Genomic DNA, 27,904 nt, shown 5'->3' on the forward strand with positions numbered 1-27,904 from the left:
TAAGATGGTAATTGATGCGCCCTGCCCATTGCAGTGCCGCTCAGGATTCTTGAAAAACCCAAAAATTCTGAGCGGCACTACAATAATTGCGCTCGTCACCCTGAGACAAAAGATGTTAAGTCTCATTTGCCCAGTAATTTCACTAGCTACGACGCCCTTCAGGCCGAAACACAGTAATGTTTACACATTACTGCTTCACGGCAGAAATAGGCGCCCGCCGTTGTGATACCCATAGCCGGCATCCTGTGCAAAGGATCCTCCCACTGGTAATCTCGCGGTGGGGCCCATCACGGGCCGTGGAATCACCGCGCTGTCACCTTTGATTTGTAACGGACTGGGGGAAGTGGTAGAACTGGAAACAAACGGGTATACTAAGGGAGAACCGGATGTATGTTAGATTGTCCAACGCTCGGGTCTTCTGGACACAACTTGCACAGGATTGAGAAATTAGGAGGACACCCTTCACCCATTCAGGGGTCTCCGTAGAATAGTTACAAATATTTAATTTATACCGATAACAAGATTATACACATTAGATACAAATATTGTTTCGTACTTGATAGATCAGTTGTCAGTGGCGTGCACAGGGTTTCAGGACAGGGCCATCGAGATGAGACCAAGAAAGGCCAAGAGGGGTTTATGTATGCAATATCGAAAGTACACTGGCCAATGACTATTCATAAGAAAACATAAATTCAAAATAATTTTAATAGACTGTTACCGCGCGCTTGTTCCTGTCCGCCATCGCGCCGGCGCCGGTGGGTGGTATATATATTAAGATACACTTTCATTAATAACTATTTTATTCATAATTTTTGAAATGTTTTACAATGTAATAATTTTGTAATTTCTATTTTATAAGCCTATAATAATTATTCAGTAATTATAAATTTGTTGTTGGTTATCCATGTTTATCTACACCCATGCTTTAAATCCTCTATTAAAGGTACGAGTGTTGTAATATTGTACTGAATTTCATCACAACACTCGTTTGGATGATGTAATGGCAATTAGGACATTCGGTGTTTTAATGTTGGCAATAAGCTAACTGTTTTAGAATCATACACATACAGGATTCATATTATGGCTATAGATAAAGTCTTGTATGCAACTGTTGATAATAAGGTATTAAAACACTCATGTGATATACTATTATCACACTCAGCTTCGCGTCGTGTGCAGCCCACATTCGTGTTTTAATACAAGGGGATTATTAGTAGGTTCAGATTTAAGTGATTCAACATTTCAGTGAAACAATTTAACTCAATTACGTGAAAATCTAGCACAGCTGATATCACAAAAACGATAAAAAATGTTAACTCTTATAAAAACAAGAAATTATTTAGGCTTGCGTCCCCTGCCGCCACCGGTTTTAGCTTTCTTATTGGTATTCTTCTTGTCTTCCTCAGCTTTACGTTTTGGATTTGGCGTTGTGGAGATCTGAAAATGATTCATCAATCAAAATGTCATCAGATTAATATTACTCCATTTCGCTTTTAGGGAGAAGAAGCTTTAATACAATTTGGTACAAAAGCTATTTCGATGATTTCAATGAAATGCCGAAAATTGAATGTTGATGAATCTTTTGAAACTTAAAGACAAAAACTAAAATATTTAACAAATAAAGTAAAATTTCAATCGGTGTGGAAGACTGCCTTTATTTCGTAGCAGAAAATGTGACAAAGGCGAATGGCAGGGTTCAGTGGAAGTCTCGTACACTAAAAAAAAGTCGTGTTGAAACATGAAATATTTACATTTAATAGATCATTTTATAAGAATATGTGGAATTAATTTCCTTTTTTTTTATAAAGTTGGGAGTCATAAGTTAAGTTTGTTTTTTTAAGAAGTTTTGGGGTTATGTTACGACCTCGTTTGCTTGACTGTTAGAGATCAATACCTACACAAATAATTGAAACAAAATCATTCTAATACACAGACGTACATACATATGTATATGTATAAACAAACGGTCAGATAAAAAAGCAAGAAACATAATTGAACCAAAATATATACATACGCGTCGAATTGAGAACCTCTTCCTTTTTTGAAGTCTGTTTAATACTAGCAACAGCGGTTTTCTTCGTGTAAAACCACAATTTTCTCAGGTTCTATGATACTTTAGAACTCCCACCAGGCAGTCTACTACTACTACATAATATACTACTTGCATATTTTGAATAACAAAAACAACTTTTTCATTAAATGGTGTTTATTGAGACAGATCTTATCTACATGTAGTATAGAAACTTATGGATAGCGGCGCCTTTTCAATCAACGTCACTCTTAAAATAACGTCATCCAAAAAGTTAGCTGGTCGCGTCACTCCCTCATGGCGAGCATAGCCCAGGTACCAGATGATACTCATCACATGGGAGCAACACCCTTCAGTTCTCAGCCCTACAATGCAGTTGCAATAATAACTTATTATTGCTTCTCTGCCACGATTACCGCGTGCAGTTACAATAACAACAAAGTATGTTTTTCCTGAAAAGTGGCGAGACTATTTTTGCCCGAAGCAGCATTGAATTTATTCCCTGCAATCCAGGTATTTGGTCACGGCTCACTTCTAATACCGTGATACCTGAAATGGTCACCGACATATGAACGCGCCTGCTTTATTTGATAGGTGCCACAAGCAAAAAGAATCAAGTCGGCCATAGTTTGAAGCAAATAATTGGAACTCTTCTGAGTGTATAAGTATGTTACGTCTGCGATCGTAAAGGCTGGTTTTTGCTCTGACGGAAGATCAGGGTCCCCAACAGTACCATCTGCAACAATTAAATTTTTTGCTGCCACTTGCTCTCTGCCACACGCACGATCAGCATTTTTGCTGCAATAGTTAAGATTCGAATCCACAATCCAAAATAAGACGTATCAACACAACACAGCGTCCTTTTCGCAAAATCAAAACAACGTAATAAGCGTCCTTTCGCAAACTGTACAGTTTTTTGAACGAAGGAGCACAAACTCAACTCAACGTCGTTGGGAAAAGATGTAGTAATAAATAAGCCAATGTTTCAAAAAACACACAGTACACTACATAAAACAGCTAGTAAATAGAGTTTCACGTTTTTGCAAATGTGAAATTCAAATACCCTGATTTTCACTTTGACGTGACAGTTGCTCTTCTTTTGGCTTTCAAGATTTAATTAATCGATGGGCATCCCCTAAAACGGTTGTAAAATAATTTAAATAATGGCGTCCCGTTTCTGTTTGTAAATTGAGTTTTATTTAATTATTTTCTTCCCCCTACTTTAAAAAAATATTTGAAAAACTGAAAAAAGAGCCAGTTGCGAAATACTAAAGTTGGGAAAATATAAACCCAAAACATTCTTTTAATAGGGCGGTGTCACCAGATGCCGTTCTCATTTGGTCTTATTGACATTTAAGAGTGAGGAGAGTTGTGGTCAACCACCTCATTCATGACGGTAGTTGAGGCATACTCCCAGTTGAGACAAGTTTCAATCCATTCCCGAACATGAATCATGAATCATGAACCGAACATCAGAGCGGAAGTGTCATGTTCCGTCCACTTCCACCTGGAGACGGCGAATCCGGCGCTGCTCTTTTTAATCGATACACAGATATCCTCTCTGGCTACATCTTACCTCTCCTACCAATAATAATAATGGGTATAATCTAGAACACTCCTTTATATCACAGGTTGTCAGGGAGGACCGCTCTGGCATATCGTCAGACACAACTGGCTATTGCGTCGACGCGAATCCTAGATTCCGTGGTGGCAGATCAGTTTTTCGCTGGATGATACAGATGCCGCTGCTGAAGCCTGGCAGGTCACAACCATGGTTTGACCGCTCCTCCAAAATGGCCTCTCGCCGAAAGCAGGAGTGGTATCAGGCTCGGGTCAATACAATTATAATCATGCCTTCATGTCCCTCAAAAAAGTGATTGCTGACGCGAAGTCGAAGCACATTGGCAGATTTGGCGAGACTTGCACGCTTTCGCTCGGGAACTCTTGCGTTCTGGTCACTCGCCAAGACTGTCTAAGGAAACTTCTGCCAGCCAGCCATTATGCCACTGCACAGGGGCGATGAATCGCTGGCCCAAAACGAGAAGGTGAAAATCTTCTGGGCTCCCTCTTTTCGTCCAACTCGACACCGCATATTACGCGATGCGTGTCATACATGCCGGAGGTAAGATTCCGGAATGGCGCCGTTCTGAAGGCGCTTTTCACCTTGGACATTAACAAATCGATTGGGCCCGATAGTGCTGCGGATATGTGCTCCGGAATTGGCCGTCTTTTTCGGCTCTCATACTCATCAAGCGTAGTCCCGAAATAATGGAAGACGGCTGTAGTGTATCCGATCCCCAAGAAAAGCCTCGAAAAGGTACACTACCGCCTCATTACCATTTTCTTCAAAGTTATGGAGGTGATAATAAACCGCCAGCCTTTGGGATACGTAGAGGAGCACCAGCTGATCAGCGACTGCCAGTACGGTTTCGGTCAGGGTCGCTCAGCTGATGATCTTCTTGCATACCTTACCCATAAATAGGCGCAAGCGGTTGAGTCGAAGGGAGAGGCGTTGGCTATGAGTTTGAACATAGCGAAGGCCTTCGATCTGGTGTGGCACAAAGGGCTTATAACAGAAATGCCATCCTATTGGCTTCCTGAGAGGTTGTGGAAATGGGTCACACAGTCTGTAATTGGAGATGTCCTTGATCCCCTCCAGACTTACAAGATAGAGTGGACAACTGAAAACAACAGGAAAATTCCTATTGCAAAATAGGTGGAAGAAAGTTATGTGAAAACCGCATTGTGGAGAAATGCCACACATATAGATTGTGAGTTCGATGATTGGAAATTTTATATAATTTTAAAAGTAGACTTTACAAACCTTAAAGAAACCATCAAGTCTTCCTTGTGTAGTTCCAGTCCTTGCTTTTATCAGTTTCTTGGCTCCATTCCTCACTCTTTCTTCGTTAAACTGTTTGTCTCCACAGAGGAATTTCACTAAGCCTTCCTCGTCCGGATCTGTCCATTTTAACTGTTGACATTATAATAAATAAAATAGAAGTAAACTGTTTATTGATCTAAACTAGCTTAATATATATTACATAATATATTTTATTGAACTGACGCCCAACGTGCGTGCTATCGTCGTAGGACGGCAGAATATGTCCATATCGGAAAGCCCTTAGTCTCCATTCGTCCCTCAACGACACCCTTGGGTCTACGTTGAACTGTATTAAAGCCGCTTTACCAACCACAACCATAAGGGTAGGATGCATCATACTGACTTGTAGTGCCAAATGCAGCTGGCGTTCTGCGACGAGGCCGTTTCAAGAGGGGTCTTGACAGAGACCTAGTAACTACCGCGATGTGTAGTCAGCAAAGATCTCTAATAAGGACGGCATGGGGCTCAACCAAATGTGACAGACCATATACCAACGCAAAATTATGCACAGATCTCCTGCGTAGTCTGTGGTGCGCGATGCCCATGCCTTTTGGCAATATGTATATTGAAGTCACCGAATGATTTCAGCGGAGAGAATCAGTACAAACACATCGCGAATTGTCGTTTGAATGCAGACTATGGGATTATCCGTTTCTGTGTTACCTATGGGCCCTGCAGACAAACGCATAGATGCTTATGTGGTCTTAAAAAATCTACAGACAATCAGAGAGTAGACAGGTCCCTTCCCTCAAAATTACATTATCCTCCCTAATTAACACACATACACTCCTTCCCTCGTACACATGAGGCAAAAATCATGCGAAATTTTGTATCTGGGATATGTTAAATATGATGTGTCGCTAGATCGAGATAAATGCGTCCCCGTAAGGAATAACAAACCCACCTACACCATATTAAGATGGTGGTGGACGGTATTTGAAGTGAAGTGGACTCCCCTAACTTAGCAAAAGACAATATTAAGAATTAATTGGAGTGTCACAAAGCATGTTCGCTAAGGCCGGAGTACCAGACTTCGTCGCGATCATAAGATCACGAACAGCATCTGTTTGGAGTCGTCTCCGTACTTCTAGTAACGAGATTCTCAGTACATTCGCGGAGGATTTGGACTGTTCCATTTTCAGGCACTGGCACGCAGTGCACCGGGAGGCGAACAAAAAATAGCCCTGATACATACCAAACAGGTAGGTACGACCAATTTGCATTAAGAGTGACGACAAAATTTTAATTATGATAAGCTTATTACCATTGGCAATTTTTAATTAATTAATTATTAATTTTTATTTAATTTTTTAAGCAGCATATTTTGTATTGGGTATATACCTTTTAATAAAGACTATTATTATTAAAACAAATATCAATAAAATTCAAGCTTACTTCAATGTTGGTGGCATCAGTGACTTCAGGCTCAGTGAACAGTCTCCTTGCATCGGTATAGTCCCAGTTGTCAGGTGGCTGGTATTTCTTGGTGTCAATATTCTTGAGCACCTCCTCAAGGGAACGATGCTGCTTTATAAGTTCTATTGCTCTTTTGGGCCCAATACCTCTGATAGAGCCGCAGTAGTCACAACCCAATAGTATGCACAGGTCAATGAACTGAAACATATAACATATTATTAAGGCCTCACATAATACGACTACGGTACGACTTGGAAACCATTAAGCAAAGAGCATAGTCTATGAATGTAAGTATTGCAGTTGGATATGATCAGCAGTGGCAGGCTCCTTTGCACTGGATGCCGGCTAGATTATGGGTACCACAACGGCGCCTATTTTTGCCGTGAAACATTAATGTGTTAGCATTACTGTATTTCGTTCTGAAGGGCGCCGTAGCTAGTGAACTGGGCAAATGAGACTTGCCATCTTATGTCTCAAGGCGACGAGCGCAGTTGTAGTGCCGCTCAGAATTTTTGGGTTTTTCAATAATCTTGAGCGGCGCTGCATTGTAATCCATCCAACCATCAGCTGAACGTCCTGCCCTTCTCGTCCCTGATTTCTCATAAAAAAAGTACTGTAAAGAAGAAATTCTCGCAGTATTCTGTTTTTCCACTGTTTTAATAATATTTCTATTATTACACTACATAAGTTTTTGCGAAACACATTATCAAGTCCCAGGCTGACCTGAATTAAACTGCAGTTGAGAAATGAATTTGCTAAACATAAAATATTAGATTTTAATTGATTTTCAGGCAAAATCTGAATATCCGATTTTTCATCTGAAATTCCTTGTGTCTCATGTTGTAGTTATCAAAATCACAATTTTTAGCAAAATTCAGGGGGATTTTTTATTTAAATGTGTGAAGCTGCATGACTCCAAGAAATAAATAAACATATTATTTATAATCAATACATCTTCATAAACTTCATATCATCATACAATCAATACATCATGGTCTAATATTTATAATAAAAATATCGATTTTTTCAACCCCCTATATCTTGCGGTTCCACGTACTGCAGGGCAGGGCAGAAGCAGATTTTGTAGGACATTTAATATTTTGAGAGTATGTACACCTTTCTATGCCATAAAGCCTGTTTTTATAAATAATTATCTCAAAATATTGCTGCACTGACAGTATATTTCATTAAATCAATAATTGATGACATAATTACCTCACTATGATTGAGTTCAAGTCCACTCAGCACTTGGTTAAGATGGAACTCCTGGACTGGCATCTTCCGAGCCTCAGAGAATGTAAGATGTCGTAGTAAGACATCAGCGCCAAAAGTTAAGGCATCCATATCTTCCGTGGCTACTGCGAAAACCTTGCCGGCTTTTACCTGAAATTACATTTTACGTTTAAACAATGGATTAGTAGTCAAATAGAACTATCATCAAAATAATGATAGGGACAATAACGCTACACTCAATGAAACAAACATTTAATGTCTGCTGCCACAGATAGTCCTCTACTTAGATCTTAGACAATGTTTTAGTATTGAAGAGTCAGGGTTGATGACAAAACACCAAACTGGGAGAGGCCTGTGCCCAAGAGGAAACCCGAGGAGAGAAAGTCACATTTACCATCCCTTTTACTTATATTACAATAGCTGCTAATTCTGCTATTGCGCCTTCTTGGAAGCAAGGCCTCTGTAGCCGCCACTGACTCACCAGAGTCTCTACAAATCTTTAGTAGATATAGAGGTGGGAAGACAGCCACCAACCACTGAGTTGAGACAGCATAGAATCAAATCAACTGCTTCCATAAAGCCTGTCCTCTAGTAATACTGGTTTTACTAGGGGTATATCCAAGGGCTGGTTAGGCAGAGTGTAAAAAACTACGAACAAAACTAAGGAGAATCTTCAATAGAGCAATGAATACAAGCGCTGATTTAGATTTTGGGATGCCTACTAGGAGATAAAAAATAAAAAAAATATTGTGTTGTTTTAAACACCTTTGTGGATTTAACAATTTGCTAGTTAGCTAGTTTGGCAGTGTTATAGACAGATGGACCCATTATCTAAACTGACTTCTCCGATCTCCGCAGCTTATGATCTGGCGTGTCCAGTAAGTCTGCGATATTGTTGCTGCGTTGAGATCTGGATGTATCAACACCTTTCTGCCGGAAGAGGTTTATATTAAAAAACATGTACAGCACTATTTGATAAATCAGCTTGTAAGGTAGAGGCATGATTTTTAGTTCTCTTAACCTCTGAAAATTTAATATGCCTTTCAAAACAAATTAATCCTACCATTGCCATCCTATTTATTGATATAGAGGGCCCTTTGACAAAATCTTTACCAGCATAAATACAGGGCCCTCAGATATAGGTGTACTTTGGTAGTGAACGATCTGATCATCAAGCTTAACAATCAATATGTTTAAAAAGTTGGGTATGCTTATGATTTAACCATAAACACAGACAATATGAGTATGATGGGCTACAAGCAGCTCTCTTCCTTGTTTAAGAATGTTGTAAAGACTACAAGCTCTCTGTTAACCTACAACAAAAAAAACACATACTGACAAACAAAACATTGGTTGGGAAACATACAGTGCACACCACCTTCAATACTCCAGTTATCAAAGTTACAACAAACTGTACTGGAGCATGGCTTCTATAACACAAATTCCACACTGCTACTGGCACATGTCAATGCCTCAAGATGATTGACAAGCAATGGGACCTTCTACCCAAGTTCACCTTATGGCTTTACACAGCAGTGGTAAGACCAATGCTTACAACTTGCTTCACCAAATTTAAAAAATTTCGAAGTATGCTTGCTGCAATGAGGTGACAACATGCACGAGAACAACACCTGAGCATCCCTTCACTGCATGAACAGATGCAGATGATTTCAAGAAGCATTGGCGGAAAGAAGATTGAAACACCTGAAAACACAAAAAAATTACAAAGTACACCTTAGCATAGTGGCCAATGCAATTGTAGCTAGAGATGTTCAAGATCACATAATACTCTCTGTTACCAAATCGGACCAGAACACTTGTGTTTTAACACTCATCATTTTAATATAGATTTTACATACAGTCCCTTACGCACAGGCTGTGTAGAAGTTCAAACAGTACCTTCACTTCAGAAACAAATGGCACTCTGAGAGAGAAGTCAAATGTATACATTTGATGCCAATGAATATTGAATTTTCATTTTAAAAACAGAAGAAACAGCCACCCCTGTTATGCTGGAATGCAGAGAGTTGGCAATCTATAAGCACCTGGGCTCACCAAGCTCTCTTCAAAAATTCTTTGGCAATGGTAAGAAGTTGGGTGACTACCTGCAGGAGCTTGGCTTGTTCGAGTAGTCTTTACCACACACAAAAAGCCACCTATGAAGTTAATTTGCGAAAACACTTGTTGGAAGATGATGAAGAAGATAGTTGTATGGGCTTACCAAAGCAGCACACTGGGCCTCTGCCTCACATGGTGCTTCTACAACAGGAACTCCCATGAGCTTCAGTAGTTCCCTCGCTTCCTCACCATGCTGCTTAGTAACTTTCACTAACCTACGATTGAACTTCTCCATAGATGCTGTGTCACCTTTTAAAAATAAAAAAAATATTAATATTATAGCAAACAACGAGCTTGGTTTATATATTTGTTAGAGTATATATAGAAATAAACAAGTAACTCATGTAAGTATCTCTACTCATAGTTCTCAAATATTTTAAGTATAAACTATGAGGTAATATTTATAATAGTTGGGGTTGATACTCTGATGTCATTATAATATCTTTATTATATTATTTATTAATTATCTTTAATTACATAAAATAATTATTTTTACCAATATTTATAGAATCTAATTTAATACTGTTTTTGTGACTAATGCAGAATCTACAAACACCTCAAAATGCTCACAGTGAGGAAGAAATTACAAACATCAAGACTGGATACAGCCTAAAGGTTTTATCGACCCCGATACCTTTCCATAACAGCTCATATTACCCAGATATGTTAAATACCTTAATGAAGAACAGAACCTATTGTGTAAAGAATAATAAGTCATCTTCTGGCTAGAAGACACTCTTAATGAGAGAAGTACAACACATCCTGCTAAAACTGAATGCACATATTATAATTGTAAAATCACCCAAGTGGTATACAGCATTCAAGGAACCTCTTATGTCAAAGTATATATCAAATTGAGTTGTCATATTTCATTGTCTTATCTTCCACCATTCTCATCAACACTTCGTTATAAGCACTCTTGTTCATTGTATTATTTACCTGACCCCTGAAAATGGAATATCCCCGATCTAAATAAGTGGGATGTATACATGGCCAACCAAGATGTACCAATGGATGAACAGCATCCACCATCAATCACTCTTTAAATTTGTGCACCTAATCTACTTTGATGCATATTTGTTACATGATTAAACAATGTCAACATGATTCTGTTTCTCAATATATCTTACAAATTAGTATTTCTCATATTATGATAATATAGTTTTTAAGTACCAGCTTCTGTTGCCTTTTGAAGCTCCTTCTCAGCTTCCTCCCTCCGCTCAGCTCTTTTATTCAACTGATGAGATTTCATTTCTGGTGGTTTACCATCAAATACATACACTGGCTTTATACCATTCTCAACTAGCCGTATGGTCCTATAAAATGTTCCCATCAAGTGGGATGTGGTTTCCCCATCAACAGATGTAAGTTGTGCACCTGAAACATAAATTTGATACAATTAACACAGTATTCCTATAAGTGATCAACAGAGATCGAATCTTATTAGTATTATATTTAAGCAATAATGTATATTGCCACAAATAAATTTATAAGTATATATTGCGACTTACCTTCACTCCGAACCGCAATTAAAAATTGGTACAAGCTCATCGATGCATCAATTGCAACTTTACGTCCTAAAATTTATAAAACAACAGGAATTATAACATACTTTAGAAAGTTAACCTGTTAACAATTACAGAAATAGCTAAACTTCGTACCAAAATAGTTTTTTATTTCCATTTCTTTTACGGCATGTGGTGCAATATCAGCAATAAGCTTAGATAAACCCAAAATTCCCATCTTATATTCCGCCACCTACTTATTGTATTGAATACTCTATTGAATTGAATTGAATAACTTTTATGGTAAATGATCGTTATAGAATAGCAATAGTAACAAGATTAACGATTATTACTCAGAACACGATTACTCTAACGAGCGCTAAAGGCTAGGACGATCAGAGAATTTTTCTTTTGTACTCTGTTTATTTATCTATTAATAAATTATTAATTATTAAATCATTTTAATTTTAAAATATGAACTGTGACCGGAGAGTCTAAATTTGGCGCGAAAATTGACTGATCACTGATACGCTTACATTTTTTTGAGACAGGCAAAGGGTTCAAGCCCATACAGCCATGTCTTCGGCGTTAACATTCTCACTTTACACATATGCCAATAGAGTTATTGTTGAAGTGGAGAGGCGCATTCACAAGCTCAACCGTGAAAATGCGATTGTTTTGTTGTATTCTAAGGCCTTGTCTACATACAGTGAACGAAAATCAGCAAAAGATCTCCCTTCTCTTTCCCATGCCTCGCCAAACACACTGTTTGTCTTTGGTTTCGTCATAAAAGGCATTAAGGTATTTATTTTCTCAAAATTGATTCCTTTAGAGTTCTTTTGATGTCATTTCTAATATATTAAATACTACTACCACTTCGGCAACAAATGGTGCTCTGAGAGAGAAGAAGCGGCGCAAGAAACTCTCCCAGCATTCTTTTTATGCGCTCTTTTCAATAAAAATATACAATATTGTACAGTCATTTCTATCACTATAAAACAATCATAATCTAGTCCCAGGCTGTCCGATCACTTAGATATTCAGCTGTGGAGTAGTAGGATTTACGACAGAGCCATTTTTTAACAAAACATTTAAATTTATTTATAGATGCCTAAACAGTTGCTGGGACTTAATTATAGAAGTGTTTATATTTACCCTTAAAGCTATTATGTATCAAAGTATTATGAAGCCTACTAGAATTAGTTACAAGCAATCCCTTATCGTTTGATATATCTAAAACCGGCCTATTGTAACCATAGCAAAGTTTGTTATACTGTTAAATACCTACAAAATCGAGGCATAAACATCATAAAATTATGTTGTTTCATTTTGACTAATTGAAAAGCAAATGCACCTTAAAACTTCAAATTAAAGACAACATTCTTTTGGGAATATCATAAATTATTCATATCTTGGCTGCATCGGGCCACCTCATCACTTTCTCACATAGTAAATTATGTTTGGATTGAAATATTTTAGACGTTTTGTACAAACTATGTAAGTATTAAAATTAATAATAATTATGTCTTACTTGTCAGCTATCAACTTAAAGTATACCCTCATTCTTTGCAAATAAGAGCGATTTAAGAAAAACAGCGGCAGATTATTCAGTCGAATTTGTCAAATTCTTTTTTGTTAACATGGTAGTATGTTATTGATGTTTCTGATCCTATCTTTGTTTTTATTTAGAAACGTATTTTCTTAGAACGTTAACTTTAGCCATATTTTCCAAGTAAATCGAGAAAAATTTACATTATCGTCAAAATTAAATTGTTTCGAGAAAGCATCATAGATAGAATGCAGTCTGGCATGGCAGAAAGCCAAGATATTTTACTTTCAAAGTCACTACAGTTAGTTACTTTTGATTAATTTGAATTTATCAAAGAAATTAAATACATGTGAATAGAAATAACAAACAACACAATATTATATTTCCTGATCATTATTAGAGTTCTGACTGTAGTACATGATAGTACAAGTAGTTATGGTCCTATAATAAAGAAATAATTATCTTCTTCTTAACGTGCCGTCTCCTTGCGAAGGTTGGCAATCATTAGGGCAATTTCAACTTTCGACACAGCTGCTCTAAATAAAGATCTTGTGCTCTTCCCAAACCATTGGCGCAAGTTTTTAAGCCATGATATCCTTCTGCGGCCAGGCCTCCTCCTGCCTGCCACTTTCCCTTGCATGATTAGTTGAAGGAGTTCATATTTCTTGGCATTACGCATCACATGTCCAAAATATTCTAACTTTCGTTCCTTAATAGACGTAAGTATCTCTGTAGCCTTTCCCATTCTCTCTAACACGATGCTATTCCGTACGCGCTCTGTCCAAGAAATTCTCAGCATACGTCTGTACACCCACATCTCGAACGCTTCCAGTTTTTTTGTCATAGCTTCTGTCAGCGTCCAAGCTTGTACGCCGTATAGGAGTACAGAAAAGACATAGCACCGCGCTATGCGTGTACGAAGAGAGATGTTTAGGTTCCGGTCACAAAGTACTTTTTTCATTTTTGAAAAGGCGTTGCGTGCTTGCTCTATTCTGCATCGTATTTCGCTGTGATCTCCTGAGTCGTCAACCATTGTGCCTAGATATCTGAACTTGGCAACCCTTTCAAGACTTTGACCATTGAGGGATAAAGAAGTGGTAAGCTCAGGTGTACGGCTTATTACCATTTGCATTACTTCGTCTTTTTGGTGTTGATGTACCATACTCAGCACTGACAGAAGCTACGGAATTGACTAGTCTTTGAAGGCCCTCAAGACTGTCCGCGATTAATATCGTGTCGTCTGCGTACCTAATATTTTTCAACATTTTGCCATTAATTGATATTCCGTCTGTGCTGTTATCAAGCGCTTCCGAAAATATGGCTTCAGCATACAAATTAAAAAGTAAGGGTGACAAAATACAGCCTTGTCGTACGCCCCTTTCTATCTCGATGTATGATGAAAGTTTCCCGTTGAACCTAATGTTTGCACGCTGTTTCCAATATAAGTTTCTGATGAATCGACAGTCTTTAAAGTCCAAGCCAATTTTCTGGAGCACTTCCATCAATTTCACATGTTGAACTCGGTCAAAGGCCTTTTCATAGTCAATGAAGCAGACAAATAGATCTCTATTCATATCCCAGCATCTTTGTACCAGCAAGTGATAGCCGAAAAGTGCATCTCTTGTAACCAAACCGCTTCTAAAACCAAACTGGGTATATGATAGTAAGGACTCACATTTCGAGTAAATTCTGCTATGCAGTACTTTTAAAAAGAGCTTCAAAACGTGACTCATGAGTGAAATTGTGCGGTAATCACTGCATTTTTTGGGATTATTGATTTTTGGTAGGGTGATAAATATCGATTTGAGCCAGTCAGAAGGAATCGTGCCCGAGTCGTAGATAGCATTAAAGAGGTTAACGAGATAATCTAGATTACACTCTTCGATTTCTTTAATAATCTCGACTGGTATGTCATCGGGACCACAAGCTTTTCTTGTTTTTGCATTTCTTATGGCATGATAGACTTCACTTTTCGTAATGGCTGGTCCCGTGTCATCACAAACGAAATCTACAGGATCAGATCGAGTGTCATGAAACAGCTCAGTAACATATTGTTCCCGTGTTACTAACATGTCATCGGTGGAAGATGCATAATTGCCATATTTATTGAGAAGAGTTACTTGTCTGCGTCCTTGATGTTTAGGAGATATAAGCCCTTTAATCTTCTTATGCATATTAAAACAGTCAAACTTCTTATCCAGTTTCTCTATCTCAGAACAAAGATCACCATACCATGTTTTTTTTTGCCTGTCTTATTTTTTTCCGTATTAAAAGTTTTATTGTGTCATACTTTTCTTTGTTCGTTTTATTTTCACGTCTTTTATCCATTAAATCCAATATTTCGTCAGTAATCCATTTCTTTTTCTACGTTCGTGGCGTCGACGTCAAGATCTTTTCACTTGTGTCAAGTATTGTCGTCTTAAAACTATGCCACGATTGTTCCATGTCCGAGAAACCAGGATTAGTATTGTTTCGTTTTAGCCTACACATGTCGTCATTGCTGGCTAAATGAAGTTGTTTTTTGGATTCAGGGTTTTTCAATTTGTCAAGGTCTATTCTGGTGATTTTTGGTTGTTGTTGGATTTTCTTTAACTGAACCTTTATTACGGCCACAATAAGATTGTGGTCAGATCCAATATCGGCTCCGGGATATGTTTTAGCATTAACAAATAATTATCATTGCATGTTTATTATTTTGTTTATTTTATTTATATTCCCGATCATCTGTTGAGTATGTGACATTATATCATACAATTTAATGCCGTAAGGGGTAAAGGAAAATGGTATGGCCACATACAAGAAAACATACCTGTCAGACCCTGGTACAATCAACCGAAGTATTGCAACAGAGATTTTATTACCACGATAAATAGATTGCGTCTTGGACATAATACTGCACCGTCACACCTTTCAAGTTTGGGTATTGTTGAGAATAAAATTTGCCCACATTCCAATTCAAATGAAGGAAATATGGACCACCTTATTTTCGACTGCCAAACATTTTTGATTAACAGACTTTTGCTGGCTAGTGAAATCAGTGACTCCAAAATTTTATGTGATTCTTCATCCCGACCGCCTCCACTTGATCAGTTATTAAGAGACACAAGAAGTTATAAACCATTATTTAAATATATTATTAAGAATACAATTCTTACAATATAACATAAAGTGAAGCGATAAGTGACATGTTAAATGAAAAGTATACATACATGTTTAGATAATAAAAAAAGACTTGACTTAAAGGTCTTAGTTACCAGATCATAAAATCCCAACAAAACAAAAAAAACATTTCAATGTACAACGATCGATTATTTATTTACAAATTAGTAAATTATTAGTTTATTGTTTGTTTGTCTGAAAAAAAGATTACGGAAGAAAATATAATATGCCAATGACTCAAAGGTGATAAATTATAGGCGAATATAAACGCAGACTGTGGTACTGTGGAAATAATTATTACTAAAACTTACCTTATTTTTTATATTAATAATAATGGGAAGTTTAATATCAATTAACATAGAAGAATATTATAAGAAGAATGAAAAATTCTTACAAAGCCTGAATGAAATTGCAGTGAGTATGCTTAAAAGTATGAATTTTATTGAGTAGTATTAATTATACAAGTATTATTGCATTTATCCAAGATTCACATTAAATGTAACTTGTGTTTTAACTTCTAACGTCGGGTCTGACTCGACTCAGTGAAAATGTGAGTTAGGTTAAAGCGTTTTAAATAATATGATACCTTCATTAAAAACAATGATGGTTGTTTTTTTTTTGCAAAACTGTAGACACCAATACTTATGCACTAACCAGTAGATCTTTCTACTCTAATTCATTTATGTTGCCAACAAAAGTTTGATTAACTGACTGTTTGTTCAAAATTTTAACCTTAATTTAACAAAAACCAAAGATATCTTCTTTTGATGTTTTAAGAATGCTTATAATCTCTATGTGAAAAACATAGAAGCAACCAGCGCCCCATGCGCAATCCATTTAATATTAGTGAAATTTCTGACTTAGAGTTTGTAGGAAACTGAAATTAATTATAGCCTGCTTTGTTTAACATAAGTAATATATAATAGGTGGTATTGATATAACCTACTTGACAGAAGATGAACTCAAATATGAAAGAAGCTGGCAGGTGATTGAGAGGGACAATCAGCAGCTTCTTCACCTCAAGCCCTACAGGAAGTTCAAAGGGCATGAGCTGCATTAGTACAACTGCTAGAAAGGATAACTTATTCCTTTCTAACAGTAGTGGTATTCCTATCTTTAGTGACATTTATAACAAGTTTCATAATATTTTTTCTTTTTCTTAGTATGTAAAGAACAAAATTATTTTTTACTTTATTTTCTTATAATAGCTTACAAAGAGTATTCAGACATATAAATGAAAAGGTATAATTTCATATGCAGCCATTTCAAAGTATCTATACATACATCACACTAAAAGTTTTGCGTAACTTAAAAAACAACATGTTTTAACGAAAATATTATCTTTATTGCTTTTCAAAATATTGCCTTTACATTTTAAAACATATAACCATGAGTAGGTTATTAACTGTAAAGTAGATCCTGTAGATGAAGCCACAACCTGAGAGTTGAATAAAGCATACAAGATTTTATCAACAAAACATCACTCAATTGAACGGAATGCGAGAGGTCACTGGTTCGAGTCCCCCATCGTTCATAAAAAATATTTGTGAAATTAATCCCAGAAGTGAGGGTTATCACTTTTAAACATATCAAATTCTTTTGATATTATCTCTTATGAAAATTATGGGGGAACATACCTATGATCTATATTTATTCCATTGTTTTAGATTGAGAGGCAGATCCAGCTACAGAACCAAATGGCAGAAAGACAGAGAGCTACAGCACTAGCCAAGAGTAGAGATATATTTCTATGGTTTAGTACATTTTATGTCACATCAGCAGCTGGTTTGTTAACTGGGTATGCTATAAATGTCATAACGTTGATGATTCTTCAATACCATTTAATGTAATATTTGCAATTGTGCGTAACTATATGACAACTTTACAGAACCTGTTGATCTACTATTTGTAATAGTGCATAACTACATTAATGACAACCTTATAAGGCACAAAGAGATTTTATAAAAATTTAATACATACTATAATATGCAAAAAAACTTCTCCAATATAATATGTAATGTTTCAGATTCCGAAGAACTAAAAGGGCTTACTTCCTGATACCACTTATACCACTGACTTTTGTTGATTTGTATTACTGGGATCTTGCTTACGGGAATAAGCTACACAGAATAAGAAGTAAGTAATTAGGCTATCTACTTATTGTGGTTATCATCATAAAGTTGCCATGTCAGTCATTACTTGTGCGATATTTGCTATACCTTTATCACTTACTTATAAAAAATCAGAAAAATATTTTACGTTGCTTTCGTAGTTCATTTTAAGACGCTTTTACGCACTTGTTTTTGTAATGGAAACATATTCTGACTAAATAGTCAGAATATGTTTCTCTGTTTATAAGTCTTTGTAAATACAAAGACTTATAAGTTTACGTAAATAAAAAAAATAATTTCATTTTCAATTCAAAGGGTAAGAGGGTCACATGATGGGAAATGGTGAAGAGATTTTTACAGTGGTAGGCTCCCTTGCACAGGATGCCGGCTAGATTATGGGTACCACAACGGCGCCTATTTCTGCCGTGAAGCAGTTATATATAAGCATTATTGTGTTTCGGTTTGAAGGGCGCCAAAGCTAGTGAAATTACTGGGCAAATGAGACTTAACATCTTATGTCTCAAGTTGACGAGCGTAGTTGTAGTGCCGCTTAGAGTTTTTGGATCTTTCAAGAGTCCTGAGCGGCACTGCATTGTAATGGGCTGGGCGTATCAATTATCGTTAGCTGAACGTCGTGCTCGTCTCGTCCCTTTCTTTCTTAAAAAAAACTATTAATGTTTTTTTCAAATGTTTGACAGTGGAAGCGGAACACATTATGGCTCACGAGGCGGATGTCCTGAGAGTGCCGTGCGGGCTACCGACCCCGTCCTCAATAGACCAGGGCCGGCTGTGTGAAGAGGAATCAAAAAAAATCCACCCTCCAATGCCTTAAGTATCCAACGCACAGTTCCTAAGATTAATGCTTTATAGTTTGATAAGGATACAGTTGTAGCAGTAACACATAATCTTGATATTTAAAATGTAATTGTTGTGGCAAACACTTCAAATGAAACTGTTACTAGTTTTAAATGCTTAAATATGCCGTCAGCTATGGATGCTGTAAATAGTTGAAATATTCTTTTTTTTTATAAAAATAAAGGACGAGACGAGCAGGATGTTCAGCTGATAGTAATTGGTACGCCTGCCCATTACAACGCAGTGCCAATCAGGATTACTGAAAAACCCAAAAATTCTGAGCAGTGACTGAGTTCGTCACCTTGTGACATAAGTTGTCAAGTCTCATTTGCCCAGTAATTTCACTAGCTACGGCGCCCTTCAGACCGAAAAACAGTAATGCTTACATATTACTGCTTCACGGCAGAAATAGGCGCCAAATTCAAAGTCAGATAACTTGACCGGGGGAAAAAATGAATATTACGTCCATGACCTAGATCCATCATTAAAGTGGTTTTGATTTGATGATTGTTGTTGATGCCGTTGCATGTCTAACAGAAGTAATGGGCAATAATTGTTAGTGACATTACTGGCCTGATGAGAGTTCACGTGTTATATCTCAAAAGAATATTTAAAAAATTATAGACTAAAAACCTATTAATTTATTTCGTCTCAATAATGTACTACTATTTATGTTTGCGTCTTAAAACATATGAATAAAATAAAATATTTAACTGTTTTTTTTGCTCCCAGTACCGTGTGGGTAGTGGGGACATAATAGAAAATATTTATTCAGTATGATAAATACATGAAAATAATATAAATAAGTAAGGGATAGGCAATTATAAAATTTGTAATACTTTCTAATTTAGATCACTATGGCTCACTGATGTAGGTGACTTATAGTGATATCAACAAGTTTCAACAGTCGCCATCAATATGAGAATCTAATAAATAAGTATATTCGGATGTTGATCATGATTGTTCTTTCCATTTAGGGTTGCCAGCTCTTTGACGGTCAATAATAGTAGTTCTAAAATTGTTACCTACAAAAATAGTAAATAACGAAAAGATGGAAAAAAAATATTGTAGGTTCCAAATTAGGTAACTAACCTACTTACTTAATTGCTTAACAGAATAATTTTTGCTACTTTAAGCTTTTATTAATAATTTTATTGCATATCTCATAGTTATTCATTTTGCCAGTTACAGAAAATATATTGAGCGAAGAAATTATATTATTATTTTTAAAGAAATCTACATTACTGAGATTTTGTTGCCATTCTTCAACTGTAGTAGTGTCTAGTAATACCACTGCTATTATTAACATTGTTTTTATCAACACTTAATCATTTTTGAAATAGAAAATATTCAAGTTCTGCTCTTCAATAATTCCTTTTGTGGAAGAGACAGAAATATAGTTGTTGGGCCTGTAATACAGTAGGATACTATATTAAATAGTAGGGTTGGCAATTCTATTTCGACCCCGGATATAATTACAATATATTTCTACTTTTTAGAGGAGTAAATAAATTGTTGCATTTTGAAATATTATTATATTACTTTTGTTATTCATTTATGTATTTAAGTGTGATAAATAATGTCTATCTTATTATGAAAGGAAAATAAAATAATGTAATCGTGTTTATAAGCTGAAATTTACACCGCCTACCGAAAGTAAAAGCTTACTATTACCTTATTACCAAACGGTAAGCGCATCAATTATAATATTATGTTCCTGAGACACTTGTCCCACCAGGTACCAGGCACCAGTCAAGGCCTACGATGTCGTCATCGTAACGTCATGTCATCGCTCGCTAGTGCGTGTAGATCCGATAGTTTTGTGTCTGCCATGCTATGGTAACTTACAACATTCATTTTTTCACTGAAACTAACGCCATCTGTATGCGGATATAGAAACGGAGTTTGAAAGTTTGACAGTTCTTACTTCTTATACGTTTTAAGTACAATATTTTATTTATTGCAAATGGCGTCTGCTTGAGAGCAGCTACTGCTTACTTGTGCTTTTCGCATTTTGAAATACATAAACTCCTTGTTACGTGGATTAACTCAGAGTACTTTTAGTTAGACAACAAAATAGAAAATAGGAAAAACAATGCAAATTTTGCAACAATATTTAGATAAATTACTCACGCATTCATGTAGACTGTAATATACACACATAGGAAAAGTTGCACTATCCGACTTCCAGATGGCGCTAACGGGTAAGTAAATTTCAAGTGCCGAATTGCCTATGTATGTCAGCATATTATTATTACTCTTATCTATGGTGTCTGCCGGTCATAGTTCACAATGTGGTCGGTTGCTTTGAGTGTTTCCGACCGCCACGCGACCATTATCTCTAACGGAGCAGTAAAAGGCATAAAAGGCATTTATTTTCTCAAAATTGATTTCTTTAGAATTCTTTTTGATGTCATGTCTGATATAGTAGATACTGCTACCGCTTCAGAAACAAATGGCGCTCTGAGAGAGAAGAAGCGGCGCAAGAAACTATTAGCATTCTTTTTTTACGCTCTTTTTAATGAAATATACAATATTTAACTGTCATTGCTATTGCTATAAAATAATCATAAACTAGTCCCAGGCTGTCGGAGAAGTAGTAGTTTTTACGACAGATCCTTTTTTTAATAAAACATTTAAATTCATTTATAGCTAATGCATGAACATTGGCTGGGACTTTATTATAAAAGTGTATACATTTACCCTTAAAGCAATTATGTATCTTATGAAGTTGAGTAGTTGTCGGCAGTGTGAACAGTCAGCGATAAACTATTAATATGCGTGTCTCCTTTATTCACACGGGATCTTAATCTGTTGTGCGTGTCCTTAGCGAGATAATAGTTGACATGATAGTTGTCGCAATAGTTGACATCATATTTGTTGCAACGGTTGACATGATATTTGTTGCAATAGTTGACACGATAGTTGTTGCAATAGTTTACATGATAGTTGTTGAAATAGTCGACATGATTGTTGTAATGATAGTTTTCGCAATAGTTGACATGATAGTTGTTGCAATAGTTGACATGATAGTTGTTGCAATAGTCGACATGATTGTTGTAAAAATAGTTTTTGCAATAGTTGACTTGATAGTTGTTGCAATAGTTGAGATAATATTTGTTGCAATAGTTGACATGATAGTTGTTGCAATAGTTGACATGATATTTGTTGCAATAGTTGACATGATATTTGTTGCAATAGTTGACATGATAGTTGTTGCAATAGTCGACATGATTGTTGTAAATATAGTTTTTGCAATAGTTGACTTGATAGTTGTTGCAATAGTTGAGATAATATTTGTTGCAATAGTTGACATGATAGTTGTTGCAATAGTTGACATGATATTTGTTGCAATAGTTGACATGATATTTGTTGCAATAGTTGACATGATAGTTGTTGCAATAGTCGACATGATTGTTGTAAATATAGTTTTTGCAATAGTTGACTTGATAGTTGTTGCAATAGTTGAGATGATATTTGTTGCAATAGTTGAGATGATATTTGTTGCAATAGTTGACATGATATTTGTTGCAATAGTTGACATGATAGTTGTTGCAATAGTTGACATGATAGTTGTTGCAATAGTTGACATGATAGTTGTTGCAATAGTTGACTTGATAGTTGTTGCAATAGTTGAGATGATATTTGTTGCAATAGTTGACATGATATTTGTTGCAATAGTTGACATGATAGTTGTTGAAATAGTCGACATGATTGTTGTAAAAATAGTTTTTGCAATAGTTGACATGATAGTTGTTGCAATAGTTGACATGATAGTTGTTGCAATAGTCGACATGATTGTTGTAAAAATAGTTTTTGCAATAGTTGACTTGATAGTTGTTGCAATAGTTGAGATAATATTTGTTGCAATAGTTGACATGATAGTTGTTGCAACAGTTGACATGATATTTGTTGCAATAGTTGACATGATATTTGTTGCAATAGTTGACATGATAGTTGTTGCAATAGTCGACATGATTGTTGTAAATATAGTTTTTGCAATAGTTGACTTGATAGTTGTTGCAATAGTTGAGATGATATTTGTTGCAATAGTTGAGATGATAGTTGTTGCAATAGTTGACTTGATAGTTGTTGCAATAGTTGACATGATAGTTGTTGCAATAGTTGACTTGATAGTTGTTGCAATAGTTGAGATGATATTTGTTGCAATAGTTGACATGATATTTGTTGCAATAGTTGACATGATAGTTGTTGCAACAGTTGACATGATAGTTGTTGCAATAGTTGACATGATAGTTGTTGCAATAGTCGACATGATTGTTTTAATGATAGTTTTTGCAATAGTTGACATGATAGTTGTTGCAATAGTCGACATGATTGTTGTAAAAATAGTTTTTGCAATCGTTGACTTGATAGTTGTTGCAATAGTTAAGATGATATTTGTTGCAATAGTTGACATGATAGTTGTTGCAATAGTTGACATGATATTTGTTGCAATAGTTGACATGATAGTTGTTGCAACAGTTGACATGATAGTTGTTGCAATAGTTGACATGATAGTTGTTGCAATAGTTGACATGATAGTTGTTGCAATAGTTGTTATGATAGTTGTTGCAATATTTGATATGATAGTTATTGCAATAGTTGAAATGATAGTTGTTGCAATAGTTGATATGATAGTTGTTCCTTTCTCGCCGACGCGCCGGTGGGACAAGTGACTTAGAATAAAAAGCAATAATCATGTAAATATAAATATTATCTTTTACTTGATATTCTGTATGTCTATCATGAGAGAAATTCTATTGATCATTTTTGTAACTTTTAAAATCAATAAACTTATACAAATACTGTTTTCGGCAGGTTATGTTATATTAACTGTGATTATATTAAATCTATAGAACAGTAATATTAATATATTATATTAACTAGATTAATTTATTTTTATTTTGTATTAGCTAGGTTATGATTGTTCATAGCATTACTTTATAAAGTGCTTTATAAATACTTAATGCTTATATAAAGTGTATTTATAGTACACCGTAGTAAAGTGGTATGAATGGCCATTTGCCACGTGACTTGGCGGGTTAGACTCTTGTGTAGACCCACTTAGAACGAGTCCTTTATTAATTTGTAATTTTTTTTAAAGTGATAACTCTTACTTCTGGGATTAAATACACAAATAAAATTTGAAAACAAGATTTAAGAACGATGCTGGACTCAAACCGCTACCTCTTGCGCTCGGTGCGAGTTCTCTTCCAACTGAGCCAACCGTTCGAGTGACGGAGTATCGTTGATAAATCTTGTGTGCCTTGTTCTCAGGTTGAGGCTTATGGTTCGAGTCCCGCATCATTCATAAATTTCTATTTTCTTTTTTTGGCTATTTAATTGTGACGTAAAATGACACAAATTTTATATAAAAACCGTTATAATATTTGTTTAAGGAACTTATTACCTACCGTTAAAAGATTGTCAAGAACTTTGAAATAGTTCTCATGTATTCAATTATAAAGTTGATTGTTATTTGGTAAAGTTTTATTAATTTGTTTTTTTATTTCCTCGTTAAGTAAGTAGTTCCAATCACTATGTATCACGTGCGAGGAAGGGCGATGTCCCAACTCAAGTGTATCGAGGCCCTCGGCTCCACCTTGTGCCAACTAATAACACCCTCGTATCAATCGCTACCATTCTCCCCTTTGTGATTAATGTAGTATAATAACTATTGTGTATGTTCGTATTGATAATTATATCTATCACATGTACCTTTTGAACTAATTCGTCATAAATTATTTTGTTTCAAAACGCAATGTAGAACGTACAATGGCACTCCATACAAACCCAAGTGTTAAATGGATGTTTATGTATTAGTTAATTACAGTAAATTTTGTATTTATTATTATTTAATGTAAATATTAATGTCGTTTGTTTGTAATTAATTACTTAAATAATAAATCGAGTGCTATTGTATGGTATTTTCCTTAATGTTTCTTACAATAAATAAAAATAAGTATATGTATTTAATTAAGCAAATGTTTCATATGTGTTTATCAAAAATGTCCAGATAAGACATATAATATGTAAGTGTCTTGTTGTTATTGATTTATTATAGTATTTGTTCTGTGATATTGTTAAATGTATATTGTAGTGCAATTGATATTAAAATAACTATAGTCGTTGGAATATTAATGTAGCGGCGAGCCGCCAGTAGGACGTGACTTTAATAGACGTGATGACAGATATTGGATTCCTCGTCTAGAATCACAGTACACGTTTTCTTTAAAAAAAAACAGTAATAAAATATTCAGTGATATATGATATGATACATCATATACATAAAATTGTTTTAAATAAAAATATACCGTCGAATTGAGAACATCCTCCTTTTTTGAAGTCGGTTAAATAGTGGTTTTTAATAAAGTATCGATGTGACAAGTCATTAAAGTTAAACTAGCCAAAATCTTGGTCGAATTAACCAGTGGACACGAAACACAAGAAGACTGCTTTCCGGGTTAAAGGGTGACTAAACCAGTCCAATACTGACAGCAGTGCTTCGAAATCTAGTTAAGAAATATAAATTACTTACTCATCATTTTTGACAAATGTACCTAAATGTACAATGAGTACTTTTTAAATTGACTTATTATTTTTTCTTATTACCAAATGTTAAAAGACACAAACATTTTTATGATTATGATTTACTTCATGATCCCGTGTCATACTGACAACACGATATTGCTTACTGAGGCTATAAACACAGTAATCTTTCTATACAGTAGTCTATCTTCATACAAACGGCCGGAACGTAAGATATCTCTACGGCTTGAGTTCGGTAGACACTCGGTACACCAGAGAGTCGCGAGTGCGCCGCAGTGACGAATGCACATGTGATGGTATTGTGAGACCGACCAGACGTTTAAGGTCTTATTATTAATCTACTGCCGAAAAATTAGAAATAATTAATATTATAGGTACCATTTTAGGTATTCATCATTCATTTGATGATTTTGGTCAATGGAGAATAACAAATTATTGACTAAAAAATACAACTATTTTTTTATTTAAAAATACTTATATATTTTTTTACATTAACAAAACAAGAAAGAATGAGTAGATATTGAAATTAAAATGCTCCGGCTTGGCGGACAGCCCTATCGCTGTTTAACTAGCACGCGGCCGCACGCCGCCTTAGGTAATAATTACAAAGACCTGGCGGAGTTACAATACTGTGTGATAACCTACCATGCTATAGGCCCGGTTAGTGGCTAGAAGGGTAAAGCCTCCTCTCCACTATCGGCGATGCTAGTTACTTGATCGTATGTCATCGGCAAGTTTATCGTTGATCATCGTGCAAGCATCTACACGATCGTCCGTGAACATTTATTGAGTGGCACTCCTTCAAGATGGACGTGGAGTTTATGACTGCTGCTACCATGAATTCAATTTCAGTATACAATATTTATGTTTGGGTTCCATATTTCTGGGTAGTTCTGTTATAGTTATATGAATTTAAATTTCTTTTGACCACCCCGTTGTGATTGTAAAGTCTGTACTTGTGCTAAGGAAAACAAAATAACGCCGCGATGACGACGTGAAGTACGTATGGCTTCGCTCACTGTCCAGTTTTCTCCATTAAATGAATAACCGGATCGCGCACGCAACTACACGCGAATTCCCTTTGATGCGTGCTCGAAAAACCGACAAGTCACCGATCGCCGCGATCTCTATGACGATTATAGACGAAAATCGGCGACTAGAAGCGAGTAAGTCCTCCACACGATCGTGCTCGCATGTAATCGCCGATTGTGAAGAGGCGACATAAAGGTAAATACGCTCTCGCTACGGGTCCAGTGGTTAATTCTTCGAAGGCCACTCGGCCTTGAAACTAAAATATATAAGTAAAATTTTTATAGTATTAGTATTAAAAGCATAAGAACATTGTAATTGTTCAAATACCTACCTAGCTTCTATTCATATTTAAAGTTCAATAAATCATTAAAACTTTAATATTCTTTTAATCTTAGATCATTTATACGTCTAGATGGGCTATGACAGCTGTGAAAACGTCGAAAAAATAGACTTTTAAACTAACCTCTATTTTGAGCAATTCACGCACACTAACACAAAGTGTCATACAAATCGCGAGTGTAAGACGTAGCTTGTCTATTCTTGGCCTGTTTTATCGATTGTCTAACAGGAACAGACTCTATCTAGACGTATAAATTATCTAAGCTTTTAATCTCGTTTCAGTACGTTTTTATAAAGGTGAGTCCAGATTATGTAAAAAAAAATCAAACAAAGTTTTTGCAAAAGCAATCAATAGATCTGGGTGAAACGTGGCAATTATACCTACATGGTATATAAAGAAGAGTCGTAGCTTCTCCAAGTCAAAAAGGTAGGTATTATAAGCAGAAATTATCTGAGGCAACTAGTGAACTCATATAAAACTAAGAAGCATTACTCATGCTTTAAAAAGGCGCAACTATAGCGTAGTGGGCAGGGCATACAAACTGTACCGTCACCCGGTTCAGTGCGGTTAAGTGAGTGAGCACGATCGGATCCCCCACAGAAGAGATTTTTAGGACAAATAAAAGAAGGGTTTTTTTAATTAAAACTGCATTGAGGTGTTAAGTTGTGAGAAGAAATCAAAAAGATCATTGTTCCAAGGACAATGAAATCTCTTTTCAGGTGTAATTACAGTGTATTACACGTGTCAAATACACGTTTCATTTTTAGTAATACATTTATTTGCAAAGAAGATCCTGATCAGCAACAGAGTCCATTAGTCCAATAATACAGGCTGTATTTTTTTTTTGAAAAATCATTCTTGGATAAAAACGTCCTTCATTTTCGTGACACTTTATTTCGTTTCATCCGTAAAGATTTTACCCACAGCGCGGCGGCCATCTTGGATTTCAAAAATGATCCCAAAATCGTTCTCTGCACCCTCGAGAACCTCGGATACGATACCCATATTGCTGAAATCATAATTGTTCGCGGTGGGCATCTGGGATTTAAAAAAAACTGCGCTTACTGCACACGACGTTATGCGACAGAATTGCCATCTAAAGTTCTAATATTTAACTA

The 27,904-nt window shown here is 35.8% G+C and overlaps 2 protein-coding genes across 2 annotated transcripts; one reads left to right on the top strand and one right to left on the bottom strand.

Annotated features, from left to right (window-relative positions):
- Window positions 1-785: 785 nt before the first annotated feature.
- Window positions 786-11,687, bottom strand: LOC126969756 (flap endonuclease 1). The gene is made up of 8 exons (XM_050815316.1): window positions 11,345-11,687; window positions 11,195-11,260; window positions 10,857-11,060; window positions 9,787-9,932; window positions 7,548-7,715; window positions 6,312-6,530; window positions 4,857-5,006; window positions 786-1,440 (listed from the first exon to the last, which is right to left on the bottom strand). The coding sequence occupies exons 1-8, from the start codon at window positions 11,424-11,426 to the stop codon at window positions 1,339-1,341; spliced, it is 1,137 nt and encodes a 378-aa protein (XP_050671273.1). The 5' UTR covers window positions 11,427-11,687; the 3' UTR covers window positions 786-1,338.
- A 4,347-nt stretch (window positions 11,688-16,034) lies between these two features.
- LOC126969760 (plasminogen receptor (KT)) lies at window positions 16,035-26,824 on the top strand. Its single transcript, XM_050815321.1, has 4 exons — window positions 16,035-16,310; window positions 17,564-17,694; window positions 17,923-18,032; window positions 18,706-26,824. The coding sequence occupies exons 1-4, from the start codon at window positions 16,230-16,232 to the stop codon at window positions 18,837-18,839; spliced, it is 456 nt and encodes a 151-aa protein (XP_050671278.1). The 5' UTR covers window positions 16,035-16,229; the 3' UTR covers window positions 18,840-26,824.
- The last annotated feature ends 1,080 nt before the right edge of the window (window positions 26,825-27,904 follow it).

The sequence above is a fragment of the Leptidea sinapis genome, chromosome 19, assembly GCF_905404315.1.
Source record: "Leptidea sinapis chromosome 19, ilLepSina1.1, whole genome shotgun sequence".
Taxonomy (NCBI): Eukaryota; Metazoa; Arthropoda; class Insecta; order Lepidoptera; family Pieridae; genus Leptidea; species Leptidea sinapis.